A 15086-nucleotide genomic window follows, 5' to 3' on the forward strand; every position below is an offset into this window, starting at 1 on the left:
GAGATGTGAGGAGGGGCCGGCTGAGTCTTTGCTGGAGTGCTGCTTCTGCTACTGCTGTTGGAGACCAAAAAAGAGAGAAAGAAAGAGGCAAGCAATTAATTTTCTTTAATAAAAAAATCCTGTCTCCCTGCTCAGAGCCATTCAACGCCTTCCTCTTGCTCCTCCTCAGAGACCCTGCCCTGTGCGACGAGCAGCCCCTCCTGAGCTCGAGCAGCCCCTCCTGAGCTCGCGCCTCCCCCGCACCTGCCGCCACCCGCAGACACAGCGACTGTCCGGACAGTGATTCAGCCCCAAACCCCACCGCCCCCCCTTCAGCGGCCAGGCTCCCATCTCTGTCCCCAGAGACCCTCGCCTTCCCACCCGGCACCAGCCACGCTTCCCATAAAGCAACAGCTAACAAAGGGAGTGGGAGCGAGGACTTGCATTCACCGTCTGACCTCGGAAATGAAGTCGCACAGAGAAGAGGTGAGCCAGGGAGCTCGGGTTCCCTGTCACCTCTCCTTTCTGGAGGCCACGGAGATGGCCTTGGGCAGAGGTGGGCCTGGCCCACTGGGAAGCTACAGCCCCCCAGCCTGGCTGTTTCCTCACCCGTCGCCGATAGGGGAAAGCAAGCCCTGAACGCCAGGGCCAGGACGTTGCGGGAAAGCAGAAGCAAAGACACCGAGCCCATGAGGCGTGAGTTACAAGCCCTGGGCAACACGTCCCGCCTCCCTGTCCTCCGCAGCTCTCCTCTGGGCTGGCTTGTCAGCTCTCCTTTGCCATTTGGCCGAACAAGACAGAAGAGGGCCTGGGTCTCTCTAAGGAACCTCTTAGTGGACACCCAGCTTGTTTCTTCTCCAACTGCCTGACCCACCTCAAACCAGACTGACCTCAGTCCCATCCTCCCTGCCTCCGTGAGAGCAGCTCCTTTCAAACCTCCTCCCTCCTCAGAGGCCCTTCTGAGACTGAACCCTCAGGGGTCTCTGCTGGGCCTCACGTTTCCACTCCCGCCTCACCCTCGGGGCTCCAGGCATGGCACCCTCAGCTCTGCTTCTTCAGCCTCCTCCTCCGTCCTGCCTTCTCCCTCAGGAGCCTGTAGACATTTCACTACCCAACCCAACCTGTCCTCGCCCAGGAGACCAAGTCTCACCTCACTGTCCCTTTCTGTCTCTACTTCGGAGAGAACACAGTGACAATGTTTCAACAAGGAAGTCCTGTCTCCCCGGGAACCTCCCATAGAAGATGCAGAGGTCGGGCAGAAGCAGAGCAGGCCGGCTCACCTTAAGCTGTTGAGGCTCAGGCTGCTGCTGTTGTAGGCCGACAGGGGCTGGGGGAGGCTCTGGGAGGCGGGGTGGGCCTGCACAGGGGGCAGGCTCTGGTGCAGCAGCTGGGGGGACTGCAGCCGGGGCGGCCTCTGCACGGGAGGCTTGGGAGCCGGTGGAAGCTGGGCCTCGGGGGGCGCCTGCGGTGGCTGTGTGCTCGGACGTGCGGGCTGAGGCGGGGCCTCCGGGCGCTGCACAGAGTCAGGGTCCTGAGAGGGAGCTCTGGGCTGGGGCTCCGCCTGGGGCTGGGGCGGCGGCTGCGGCACCTGCGGGCAGGGGTCTTTAAGCACCACGGGCTCAAAGATCGGCTCTTTGCCACAGTCCTGGCTCTTCTCCTGGCTTCTCTCTAGACCAGATATCTTGGGGACGATCGGCCCTGCATCCTGGCTGTCGTGTTCGGGAAGCGTGCCAACACCCAACTCCGAATCTGTAGGGGAGAGCAAAGACAGAAGGACAGGCCATGAGTGACAGTGGGTGTGGAACAGGAGGGGAAGCAACTCCAAGACCAGAGCGAACTGTCCCCACCCAGCCAAGCCCGAGCTTCCTGTCTGGGTTCCACCACCTGCAGAGATGAGGAGGATGGGGGGGCAGCTTTTGCCCCCCCACCCCACCCCTGAGTCTGAAAATCAATGTTTTCCTTAATCTTGACAAAGCCTTTTATGAAGCAAAATTAAGAACAATAGCCGACAAGTTCATTTTTCTGTTTAAAAAACAGATACAGTTTTTGGATATACAAAAGGTAAGTGTTTCCAACAGCAAATGCGGCAAAGCACATGTTATTCAACAACAGCAAGTACAGCAAAGGTTACTTAACCGCACACGGATGTTTCTTCTTGGCCTTGCCTCCCTCCCCACTTTCCACTTTGATAGATGAGACACCTTGACTTTTAGTGAAATAATTTTTTGTTGAGCAAGTGCTAGCCTTCCGGTCAAGCACCAAGCCTCCTAATGCTTATCAGCTGATCCCGACAACATCTGAGACCAAAGTGCAAGCATGAACTTAAACCAAAGTTACTGGCAACTACACATGCTGGAGCATTTGAAGGATCCCCCCCACCCTCCCTGACCACACCAGGCGTACTCATCATGTGACGACACCGAGACTAAGCCTCGATGCAATATTTAAGTAAAATTCTACAACCGTGAAAGAAATTTGGAAAACAGATGCTCCTGTACGAATCTGAAAGGCATGTGTCCCTCCAAGGGTCAAAAGGTCTAGGCCACATCTAGTGTAGGGGCTGATTACCCCATAACTCAAAGTCCATAAAATTCTCTAACAGAATGAGAGACAAACACGGCATTAAATATTTTTAAATGGCCCTATTTACGAGTGAGTGCTTTTGTATACATCTGGAGGAAAAAGGCTCTCCCACATTTTTGTGCAAAAATACCCAGTCTTTTATTACTGCACCACTTATAAGTGGGAATAGGCCCCGAAGTCCTCTGCAATGAGGGGGTGCCCAGGCATCCCGACGTGAGCTGCTGCGGGCACAACGTTCTCGTCCCATCTCACCGTATCCGGCGTGGAGAACACACAGTGTCCTCCCTGCCCGCTTAACCTCTGGCGATGTATTCGTGTGTCCGCCCTTCTCATCTTACTTCCCGGATTCTGCTTCAAAGCAATCATTATTTCCAATGTTCCTTTGGTAAAAGAGATCTAACCTATATAACACGCACAAAGGCCGACCAAACGGGGTTTACGAACCAAGTGCACTTCTGGCTACCATGAACGCGGCCGTCTTCCAGGCCCCCGGGCCACGCGGGGCGCTCACAGGGACACAATGCACGGGCTGCGGGTGCGGAAGGAACAAGCACCCAGGAAGGGCCTGAGCGAAGTAACTCAGACCTCTGACATCTGCTCAGAGGTATCTCCACCGGGTGCTGTCGTGAGAGTCTTTCCAGGAAGACTTTTGCTTATAATAAGCTGACACTTTGTGAATTCCCAAAACCATAGTTTCCAACCTGAGGGCTGGGAAGAGGACATCCAGCTCCTTGATGCAGACAGAAGAAGAGTTCCTCAACCACGAGGACGGCGCTCTGCCCGCAGACCCCCCTACCCAGGCTCTGCTCCCCTCTGTGTGTTTTTTCTATCATTTTCACAAGATATTCCATAGCGAGTAATTACATGAGCTCACTGAAAATCGCAGGCTGCACACAACACTGTGGGCTGGCGGTCAGGTCTGGGGCAGACTCCTCACAGCACAAAATAAAAGAGATTTTCCATTTCCTCAACGAGAAGGTCCGTGTGCACAAGCAGGACTCGCCACCCTTTGGCAGCTAATTGAGGATGGTCACGCCTGCTCCAGTGGCAGGGACACATGGCTCTCCCCTGGTACTGCTTCGTTTTCTCTGGGCTGGGATGGCGAAGAATAAAGACAGCCATCTTTTCTATCCCATTAAGTTTACATCCAAATTCATGATCTCCCTCCAAACACCAATGTCTAGAGTCTAGACAAAGTTTCTCTCTGGCATAAAGGTTCCTTTTCCAGGGGTCGCCACCAGAGGACTATGCTGGTAAGGAAGCACGTTCGAAATACCGAAGTACTTCATGCATCTAGTGTGCCGGTCCGAGCCCCTGGTTCTTGATTTGATGAGCCGCTAGAATTTGGACCATGCGCTCAAACTTGCAGGAGGCCCTGCACAGGCTGGGGCTCCCGTCCCGAGGCTCTGAGAAGGCAAATGGGGTTGGCTTTCCCATCTCCTCTGTTGCCCATGTCCCGGTCCCAACCCAAACACAGGCCGATGGAGTCAGAGGAGTGGGTGAGCCTGGGAGCCACTGCCACCCCCACAGTCACCGAGTGCACAGGGAGACCCAATCCTCTCCAGCAAACCCTGCGGGTTTATGAGACAGTCTGTGATGAATGACAGAAGAAAGAACCTAGAAGGCACCGATTTTGGAACTAGACCAGAATCTGGGAGACCACCCGAGCACTCCTCAAACTTCCATGTGCACACAAATCGCCTGAAGACCTGATTAAAATGCAGACTCGGATTCGGGAGCTCGGGGGCGGGGCTCCAGATCTGCCTTTCTGAACTTCCCAGGTGATGCTGATGCGTGGACCGTTCCGTGAGGGGCAAGGCTCTCATCCAACCCTCTCTGACTGGATAGTGAAGAAGCCCAGAGAACTAAGGAACTCGCTTGCCGGAGGCCCCCTGGGGACACTAACTCTGCCACCACCAAGAGCCTTTTCTCTGATTTACTCTAGGCTGCCCACTAAGAAGCAAAATCCTAAAACGAAGCAGATAATGGTAACTCCAGGATTCATTTAAAATATTTCTGTACAACCAGACAGTGTAAAGGATTAGGAAAGTTACAAAGAGCAGCGGGGACGCTGCCCTCCGGCTAAACCTGAAAGCTATCGTCATTCCATCAATGTCCCGGAGCTGCAACCTATGAGCAAGACAGCGACAGGTTTGAGGGCTCGCAGGAACTTTGGGGCTGAAACGGTTTTCTGACTCCCTTTTACACAGGTCTCTGGAGGCACAGAGCAGACATATTAGACGTCAAGCGTTTTTGCAGTTAATCGGTAATGCATTTCCTCTTCCTTTCAATTATTCAATAAATGTATCTTCCCAGTTAAGCTTTTCCATCCTGACAGTCAATTTGTCTTACCGCGCTTCTCCAAAATTGGCAAGAATACATTTTAAAAAATCATTTTGTATTGCTCTGAATTTGCCAAAAGATGAGATTTGCTGAGGTTGAAAGAAATGAGAATGTGCAAATAGACTAGTCTTATTTAGAAGTTCCATTCATTACATTTTGAGAATCAAAACTTTCTCTTCTTGTGATTATAAAAATAACACATCATGCTAGTAAAAGGCATGCAATTTAAAATCACATTGCATACTATACAGTAGAAAGGGTGAATTTACTGCATGCAAATTATACCTCAATAAGCTTGACTCAAACACAATAGATTTTTTACAAACTTAAGGGTAGATTAGGAAAAAATTTGTTTGGTTTCGATACAGTTCCCTGGGGAAAATGGGCCCTCTGGTACTTTACCAGTAGAATGTCAACCCATACTTTGTACTTTGGAGGGCAATTTGGCAACATTTAGCACCGCCCCCCCCAAAAAAAAACACACCCACAAAAAACACAAACAACTAATGGAGTTCCCTTGGTCTGGTGTGTAAGGATTTGGCGTATACTATTAAACACAATGAAACAGCATCATGGTTTGAATTGCAAGTTTGGAAACAATTTAAGTGTAATCATTAGGGGACTGGCTCCATATACATTTGGTACATCCATAGCATGGCAAATACTGCAGCTATAAAAATGAATGAGGAACTCTGTATGATAATGTATAGCATATGCTAGCTTTTAGGGCAAATGAAAGAAAATTAATATATATGTATTCATTTTCACTTTACACATAGAGGAGCTCTATGTGTACACAAGAATACCCAAGAAACCAACAGCAGTGTGGAGGCGTGGGGAGAGAGTAAAGTAGACGGACAAGGAACTGGAGGGAGGAGGTAGTGCACTTCACACATACATATATATTTAAATTTTGAATCATGTGATCACATTACCGATTAAAAATTTTATTAAAAAGTTAGTTTTACATTTAAAAACATTCTGATCAAGACAAAAAGAAAAAGTAAAGCAAACCAGACTGGGAATTTGAACAGTGGTTTGAGTATACACATGGAGAGTATATTTTATCTATAAAAATAAAAGCATAATATGCTAAATAGACCGGATGTCCTTCCAGACAAAGCCGGGGCTGCCAGGGAAGTCTGGGTCCCGGGTCCCAGAGGGAAGCCGGTGCTGGCAGCCAGGGGAAGGAAGGCCTACTCTTGCACTAATTTCGTGCATCGGGCCTCTAGTATAAAATAAGAAAATATAATGTGCAAGTTTCAATCATTAGAAAATAAAGGGAATTTTATGAAAAATATAAATGACTAAAAACTAACTTAGAAACAAACAAACCTGATCATAAGAGTAAACTGAAAACTACTCGATAATCAACACCTCAATCAACTTCCAAAAAGGCACCAGGTACATATAGTGTTACCGACAATGTGGGCTGAACCAGCAAGGAACAAATTATTCATGTCATTTATAGTGAAAGCCAACAGCAAACATACAACGAAAGGGAGAATAAAAGTATTATTTATAAAAACTATATAATTAAGCTCTAGTCAGAAAACATAGACAATCAGCTAAGAAAAATATTAGAACTAATAAGAGCTCAGTAAGGAATCCAAATAAAGAAAAACCAGAAAAAGACAGTAGCTTTTGTACACTAGCAACAGTGAGTGGTAAAATAAAATTTAAAAAAGGATCCCCTCTACAGTATCAGAAATCATATACTACTTGGGAATGAACAAAAAAAAGAAGAAGAAAAAAAAGATTCCAGAACTGAATCCTCAAAAATGCTTAGAGAATGTCTATGTTCAAGGGAGTTTCCTGATGCAGAAGAAAAGAGAGACCAGTCGAGGCCCTGTAAGTGGAGGCTCTCCCTTTAAATTGGGGGGTGGTCTGGCTGTCACAGTCAGTGACGGCACGGTGGCTCTTGGGAATATGAGATGTACTGCAGTGTGAAGGACAACCCCACACATCTCATTTCGCTTTCTGAAGTCCCACTGGACACTTGTAGAACTGAAGAACCCAGAACCTAAATCTGACTTTGCACATTAACACATTTTGGCGGCACTGTTTTAATACATACTGGATTTTCTGGGAATGCAACTATTGTACATTGTGTCTGTTATATCTTGTTATGAACAACCAAGAATCCATTATTTGGGGAAATTATGACATCAATGGTAAGGCTGATCCTAGTATCTGAATTACCATGACCCATGTTCTTATATGAGTCAGAATTCCATTCTATGTACAGACTCAAGTACCTGGTCATTTCATCATTGTATTTTCATGTTTATAAATAGGCACTTAGGTACTGAAAGTCATTGTCATTATAATTACTTTCTCCTTTACATTTCATAAGGGCTTTATATACATTTTTAAATTATGTGTATAGAAAAGCACGTTAATGATTAGTTCCGGTCACAAAGTAAAGAATCAGAGTGTATTATAAAATATTTCTTATACTAGAGGCCCAGTGCACGAAATTCATGCACGGGGGTGTGGGGGGGTGTCCCTCAGCCCGGTCTGCACCCTCTCCAATCTGGGACCCCTTGAGGGATGTCCGACTGCTCATTTAGGCCCGATCCTGGTAGGATCGGGCTTAAACGGGCAGTCGGACATCCCTCTCACAATCCAGGACTGCTGGCTCCCAACTGCTCGCCTGCCTGCCTTCCTGATTGCCCCTAACCGCTTCTGCCTGCCAGCCTGATCACCCCCTAACCACTCCCCTGCCAGCCTGATTGATGCCTAACTGCTCTCCTGCCAGCCTGATTGCCCCTAACTGTCCTCCCCTGCAGGCCTGGTCACCCCTAACTACCCTCCCCTCCAGGCCTGGTCCCCTCCAACTGCCCTTCCCTGCAGGCCTGGTCCCTCCCCAACTGCCCTCCCCTGCAGGCCTGGGTCCCCCCCAGCTGCCCTCCCCTGCTGGCCTGATCACCCACAAGTGCCCTCCCTTGCAGGCCTGGTTCCTTCCAACTGCCCTCCCCTGCTGGCCATCTTGTGGTGGCCATCTTGTGTCCACATGGGGGCAGCCATCTTGTGTGTTGGAGTGACAGTCAATTTGCATATTACTCTTTTATTAGATAGGATTACAAAGAGGGCATTGGGTGTGGTAGGGTTCCAATTTGATGCATTATGTCCCGATGATGAACTACTGTTTCTAAAAATCCAATAATTTACTGCAAAAATGAGGCAATCACCTCAAAGATTGTTGAGGAGATTAAATGAAGTCATGTTAAGCACTTTCCACAATGTAATGCACAAAACAGGTAAGTAATCAATGTTCCCCAAAATTATTATAGGAATGTGTTGAATGCCATGGAAAATATTGCATGACCAAGTTACTATTAAGTAATTCTAAAGTGCACCACCGTCCGTGTACACAGTCTCAATACTGGCGATTATCTGTGTAAATGTACACGTGGAGGAAGAGAAGAGAGAGCAGGAAGATTTACATCAGAATGTTCACTGGAATCCTGTCACCCAGAAATAACCAGTGACTCTGATGTTTAAATTTTTGCCTTTTTAAGAGTTTCGAATTTTCTACAGAGAATATATATTATTATTGTAAAAGAAAAAAGGGGATATTTTAAAATGAATCCCTTCATGGATAATATACCTCTACCACCAAAAGAAGTCAAATGAAAAAGTGATTGTTCAAGTCTTTTAAAATATGATAAGGGACAAAACTACAAAGTTTTCCTTTTTTTTCTATCCCCCTTTCTCCACCTCCACCCCACCTCGGATGGATTTTTATTTTTGTTTAAAAAACTCCTCATCCAGAGGACAAATATTTGCCTATCAGAAATAGGGTAGGATCTGGTGAGTTATCCTTCCAACTACTCCTTAGCATTCCTAACTAGCTCTACCTGGTGTATCTGGACAGAAAGTAAATAGTGAAATATTTTTGGTGGTAAACGAGGAAGAGGGGGGGGGGGGAACCTCTCCCAAGGCACATTTCTGAGCTGGCTTTCACACGTCTTTACACTCCACTCCATTAAAAAGCCCTAATAGGGCTTCCTCACTATAAAGTCATTACTGCAGCAAATATGCGTGAGCCTTAAAGACATCCAGAAAACCATGTGGGGCCCTGGCCATGAGGCAAGGTATCCTCCATCCATCCACCGTCCATCTGTATTTTTCTGAATGTCTGATCCATATAATCTAGAAAAGGACATGTCCTGTTTTTAGATTATCCTATCTTCTAGTGAACTTCTCCCCTTATCTGTACAAATGACAGAGCCACAGAGACCTCACTACCCAGAAGGAATAAAGATTGCAGCCAAATAAAAACCCAGAGCTCAAATTAAAGAAACATGGGAACATTATAAATATTGAAATGTTCAACAATGAAAAGCCCTAAAACATATGGAAGCATCAAATTTCTTTGAATCAATACCCGTTCTTTAAACACTTTTTGTCTATTCTGTTACCTCAAACAAAAAACTTTGTAGCAAAGACTGCATACCTTTGAAACAAAAATTGTGCTACTGAATTAACTTAGCAATATTTTTACCTTTCCCCAAGTTTTAGATTCTACCTCTAAAACTACATTCCAGTGGTGTTTTACAGACTGTCTACCTTCTCTAACATACACTCCTCTTTATTTTCCTCCTCTCTCCTTTTCTTCAAATCGTTCAACGGAGACCAGTTTGTTCCATTAGCAGATTCAAATAAATTGAGGAAAACCCGGTGTTTGTTCAAGGCAAATTAATTTCCAAACACTGCAAGAGTGGGAGATGAGGGGAGTGATGGGTGCTTGGAAGGACTCAAAGAGATTCCATTGTGTACTTGTCATTCTGTGTAAACCTTCATTACCATCTGGGAGGCTAAGCTCTGGGCTGAAGTCTGTATGTCGAACCTCTAAGGGCCCCAGGGTTCCTTAGTAAAAGCAAAATCCTAAATAGGAAAAAACAGCCGTTGCATCTGCCAAGACAGCAGCAGCCCGCTGGGAAAGCGTGTGGAGACCAGCAGATTAGAGGCTGCCGTTATTAGAGAAGCTAGTTTGGTTATTATCTAGTTTACCAGATTAACCCAGGATAGAGGTTAATCTGACAGGGGTTAAAGAAAAATCAACAGACTGTAGTTGAGTGTATTTAAACTTGTTTCAAGTGTATTCCCTGTAAACCTCACACCAAAAAGCATCAATCCTTAAGTGTATGCCCATGTGCCTTCAAGGGGAATATCCACCGTGACTGAGCAGCCTCGAGCCCATCAGAATGGCTCCAGCGTACAGAACAAAGCGCCCTGAAAGGTCAACCTAAGCTTGCAAACATTTCATTTGCAGACTCTGGCAAATAACGGCAATGAGGGACCATGATGATGAAGGACCAAAATTAGAATGAGAGAAACAGGCTGTGATCTATTGGGGATGGAAACGGGGGTACAAAAAAACCCTAAAACAACACACAAAAGTGTCAAAGTCATATAGAATCCTCGTGTTTCACATTTCATACAAGAAAAGACCGATTCGTGTCACTTCCTATGCCCGGCACTGTGCTAGGTCCTGAGGACACGGAGACGAAGAAGAACCCGCCCCTCCTCCCAGGAGACGGTGAAGAGGTAGGGCGCAGCACAGAGGAAAACGACATGGGACCCTAACCTTTATGTCTGTTCTCTGAAAGGGCCAGAGATAAGGGTAGTAATGAGAGCTGAGGAAGAGCTCTCCTGTATTTCATTGACTGACGCTCCTTTATCTGGAACATGTATGTTCCTGCTGCACTGGCCCGGGGGTCCCGTCTCAGGCCCCACTCAACGGAATCGTGTTCTGGGATGTGTAGACACCCGGCACGAGAACCAAGACACAGAGGAAGAAATCTCCAATCACGCCTGAGAACACCGGAAAAACGCCAAATACCAACTTCAGAGAAAGCCCAAGCGGTCACCTTTTGGCCTCAAAGTCATGCCCCTTTATTGTTTGCTCGCGGCCTCCTGCCAGCCTCGGTATTTGCCAGTTGGCCTCTCTGACAAGATCGCCCCCTGCCTGGCTCCTGTCCTGGGTGCCTCTCTGCCTCTGTGTGTCCACCGACCCACCCCCATGGGTTGCAGCTTCCTTGGCCTAATCAGCCCTGCCTGGCTGTGGACCATGTGCCCACACGACACTGTGCACACGCATGTGCACACCCCCAAGTACAGCCACCTCTAACACCAGTGCATACTCAGTGTTTCACCAGATACTTCTGTGTATGCACATCAGCACAGAGGGTCCTAACAAGGAAAGGATCGAAAGGATTGTCAAACATAACGTGTGTGTGTTTGTGCGGCATGCCATGCCTGCTCTGAGCAAAGAGCAAATGCAAGGACAAGGCTGTCACCATAACAAAGCCACCACTCACGTTCCCAAGACCCTAAGACAACAAGGACACCCTTCACTTACTTTGGAAATTTTCCAAGAGGTGGGACCAAGGCACTGAAAATGAATAATTTTAGATGTTTGGTTAAAAAAAAAATAGTCTTCCTAGTACCCAATCACCCTTGCTTTCCCGTTAGGAACAACAGTGTGAGGATGTGAGGGAGAACTGCATGCCGTCTGTCTTTCTCCATTTCTCCAGGCGGCTCCCTGCAGTATTTGCATCAAAGTGTAAATGAGGACCTGAAGCTGTCAAGCTCACAGACCTGTTTGCAGACCTGACACCTGCCTCACTGCACTGCTGCCCACTGCTACCACCTAATGCCACTGCCTGAGGGCCCAGGTCCACAGCCTGAAGGGGCGAGAACTGTGAGGCTAATCTGACCCTGGCCACCTTCTGAAGCAAAAGTTCTTTGGTATAATGTGTCCTTGTCATTGTGTCTCTTGGATCTGTCGATGTCTGTTGAATGTCTATGTTTTTGGTATTATGGGGCTATGGAATAAGGCATCCAGCTCATAACTTTCCCATTCTAAAAGCTCATTAAGGTTTGCAAACGATTGGTTCTCAATTAAACTCTATTTTCAACACTTGGAACCTTACCAAGGATTATTTTCTCAAAGACAAAGGTAAAAGCAACCTGCACCAAAACGCCACTGCAATACTATCAGTCACCCTACTTTGTTCACTAAGCTTCTGTTTCATGTGACCCTGGCACAGATTAGACAATCTCTGAGACCCATTTAGTGAAGAGGCTGGTGGGGTGTGCAAGGTTGACATGTAGGATTTTCCATCTTTCAAGTCTGACTCCAGGCGCTCCTCAGCTCCTGACCCTCCACACCATCCTCCCCACCCGAGCTCCTCCGTAGCCCTCTGCGCCGGGGCTCGGAGGTGCCAGCTGGGCTCTGCGTGACCCAGCGCCCGTCTGCACTGGCTCACCCTCCCACGGTCACCTGCGTCAGGCAACATCCCTCACCTACTTCTTTCCCTCAAAATCACTCTCCATTCAGGATCCAGGCATCAAAAGGAAGGTCTCCATTTACTCCAGTAAGAGAAAGTGACTCCTCACAGTGGCGACCAAGTCTCCGTGTTCTGGAGGGGAGGGAGGAAGAGATGTCAAACACCAGGGCTTGTGGGCCACCCTGGCTCTGGGCTCGTCCTGAGGGCTGCGGGATCAGTGACCTCAGTCATGTTCCACCAAGTTCACGCAGCTGTCACTTGGCGTGTAGCAGAAGAGGCCATTCCTCCCAAAGCCCACGCAGCAGCGCTCCCCGTGTGCGGTGGGAAGGCCGGCGCCACTCCCGTCCTGTTCTCAGCAGGTCGCCGTGAGAGGTGGGCCTTGCCCTGGGAAACATCTGCCATCCTCTGGCGATGAATGCTGTCGCACTCAGACATGCCTGTCTCTCCTCCTGAGGCCAGACGACAAACCTCCCCCTGAGTCTGTTCAGACCACCCGCTGTGGCCCATGGCACCCAGGTGCTGCCCATCTGTCTGACTAGCTTGTGCGAGTCCCACAGGTGATCTAGAATGAGTCCATGCAGGTTGTTGCTCTTTCCCTGAAATCTCGGAGCCTGTGACTCTGTAAGTTAGAGGAGGAAGAGCCGGGAAAGAGGACTTGGGCAGTTTCTCTAAGGAAGTTTTGACCTTTCTGGTCCCAAAACTGTGTACCACCTCACACTATGGCTCCAATGTGCGAATCCTACCACCTTGCTAGGCCACGTGTGGTGCACAGACCAGCAGCACCGGCTTCACCGGGATCTGGTTGGGAAGGTAAATTCACACCCCCACCCCTGTGCACGGTAAAGCTTGCAGAGCACCCTGCTGGGGTGTGAAGGCGCCTCAGCAAGCCCCTCCACTGAGCGGGGCCATCCACAAGCCTGCCAATCCTCCTGGGTCTCCATCCCCCAAGACCCACTCTTGGAAATCACTTCCTTCATCCCTCCCCTGGGTGGCTTCTCCACCAGCACGTCCGTTGCTGCAGGGGTGGGTGGTGGGAGGTGGTGATGTCGTTTAAAGATCAGAGGCAACTCCAATACTGAACATTAGGCACAAAGGCCAGCAACGGGGAGCTCTTACTCGCCATCTTTCGCACCCTGACTCCACGCATGTTCACTGGGTCACGCACCACGCAGAACAGGGAGTTACAGAGTCTTGGCCCCAAAGAACAGCCATGAGCCACTTTCAAGGACCACAGAAGAGGAAGTAGACTTATTGTAAATGGCATCCTGGACAGAACCAGGAGCAAAGGATCTGTAACTGTAGAAGAAGCTTTCAACTTGCAGTGGCCCGGGCTGCCGTATGGGGGACAAGTGAACGTTCCATTTTGCTCCGCACGGAGTGACCACAACAAGGACTTTGAGGAAGGAGACGGGACTGGATGACTTCTGAAATTCCATGAGTTCCCAAATAAGATAGTGCTAACACACTCCTTGGAAGAACATTTCTTCATTTTCCTTTACTTCTCAATCTTCTAAAACATTTCACCTGTGGGTTAATGAACACCATCTTCTTGATCTGCACAAGTTTCGGTAAGTGCCACGTCCTAAATAATTATAAACGAAGAATCCCTAAGGCCAAGGCCACAGATGTGATTTTCTTCAGGAGCCGCAGTGAATCCCTAACCACAATTTTTGAAAAGTTGAAAGAGATTTTACACAATCGTGTGAGGGGGACTTAGGTGCTGTTCCCACTATTTGTAATATTTTATCTTTTTTTAAAAGACAAGTCGAAAATTCTTAAGCTGGTTTTCTATAAACCATCAATGCGATAAATACGTGGTAGAAAAAGAAAATCTCGTGCCAATATGTCACATGCCATTGTTTCGTCACTTGTCATTATTTCACGTCACTGTCCTCAATTTATGAGAGAAAGAGGAAACATGTTCAAATGTAAACTTTGAAGCTGCACGTCTGTAAGGTCCAGGAAAGGAGTGCGGACCAGGAGCCTATCAAACCCATGGCGGCACCTGGACTCCAAAACTCCCTGCCTGCTTGCGTCGCCTCTGAAATCTCAAGTGATAAAAATCACCGGAGAAACAGCCGTGGGAAATTGTAACGGTCTTTGGATAGAGATGGAGCGAAGTTAAGTCACCAAAACATAGCGCTGCCCGTCCCTCCCAACTACAATCCCGGGAGGGAATGACGACGGAGGTGAGGCTGAGGACAGGTGTCGTCACAACGACTTAAACCCTCCCGCAAATTAAAAAAAAAAAAGCCTTTATCTTCAGAGATGTTTTCAAAACTTGTTTCTTCTTCACCTGCCCAGGACCGTGTCCCCTGGCTGTCCCACCATCATCCCCAGGTTCACAGGACCGACATCAAGCCCATCCCCTCCACTCCCACTCGGGCTCCCTCGTCCCTTCATCCAGGCTCAGAATCAGCATCAATTTATTGTCATTCCCCCGCCCATTAATTGGCTCAGGTGTGAATTACTGCTTCAATGATGCCATTTAACACAAGTAACACACCGGTTGTAGAATGCGCTGTTCCCTGGCAGCCTGAGTGAGCTTCTAAAATAGGAATCGGATCCTGCTGTCAGTCCCCTGCTGAAAGGCCTCCAATGGCTTCATGTCACATGTAGAATAAACCCGAGTCCTCGCCGTGGCTCTGCTGCACTCCTGCTTTGCTCTTGACACCTGCGCCGCCCCCCCCCCCCCCCCCCCCCCCCCCGACCTCGCACACACACAAGTGGCTCTGAAGCCCAGCTGTCCAAGTCTGGCTTCAGTTAAGCCACCTGCGAACCCTCCTCAGTCACCCCAGTCCCTGGGCCCATGACCCTCTGATCAACTTCGATTCTGGAGACCTAATGCCCCCAGGACCCACCAGACACTTATTACTACCA

At 48.4% G+C, this 15086-nt stretch overlaps 1 protein-coding gene across 1 annotated transcript in view; it reads right to left on the reverse strand.

The window, feature by feature from the left end:
* The window catches only part of LOC129148674 (autism susceptibility gene 2 protein-like), a 93795-nt gene that overhangs the window by 48 nt on the left and 78661 nt on the right, over positions 1–15086 (reverse strand). The window contains exons 3-4 of the mRNA XM_054714167.1: positions 1260–1728; positions 22–54 (exon numbers count right to left, since the gene is read on the reverse strand). Of these exons, the coding sequence (XP_054570142.1) occupies positions 22–54; positions 1260–1728 (502 nt within the window). The remainder of the gene's footprint in view (positions 1–21; positions 55–1259; positions 1729–15086) is intronic.

This window comes from Eptesicus fuscus, chromosome 4, assembly GCF_027574615.1.
Source record: "Eptesicus fuscus isolate TK198812 chromosome 4, DD_ASM_mEF_20220401, whole genome shotgun sequence".
Taxonomy (NCBI): domain Eukaryota; kingdom Metazoa; phylum Chordata; class Mammalia; order Chiroptera; family Vespertilionidae; genus Eptesicus; species Eptesicus fuscus.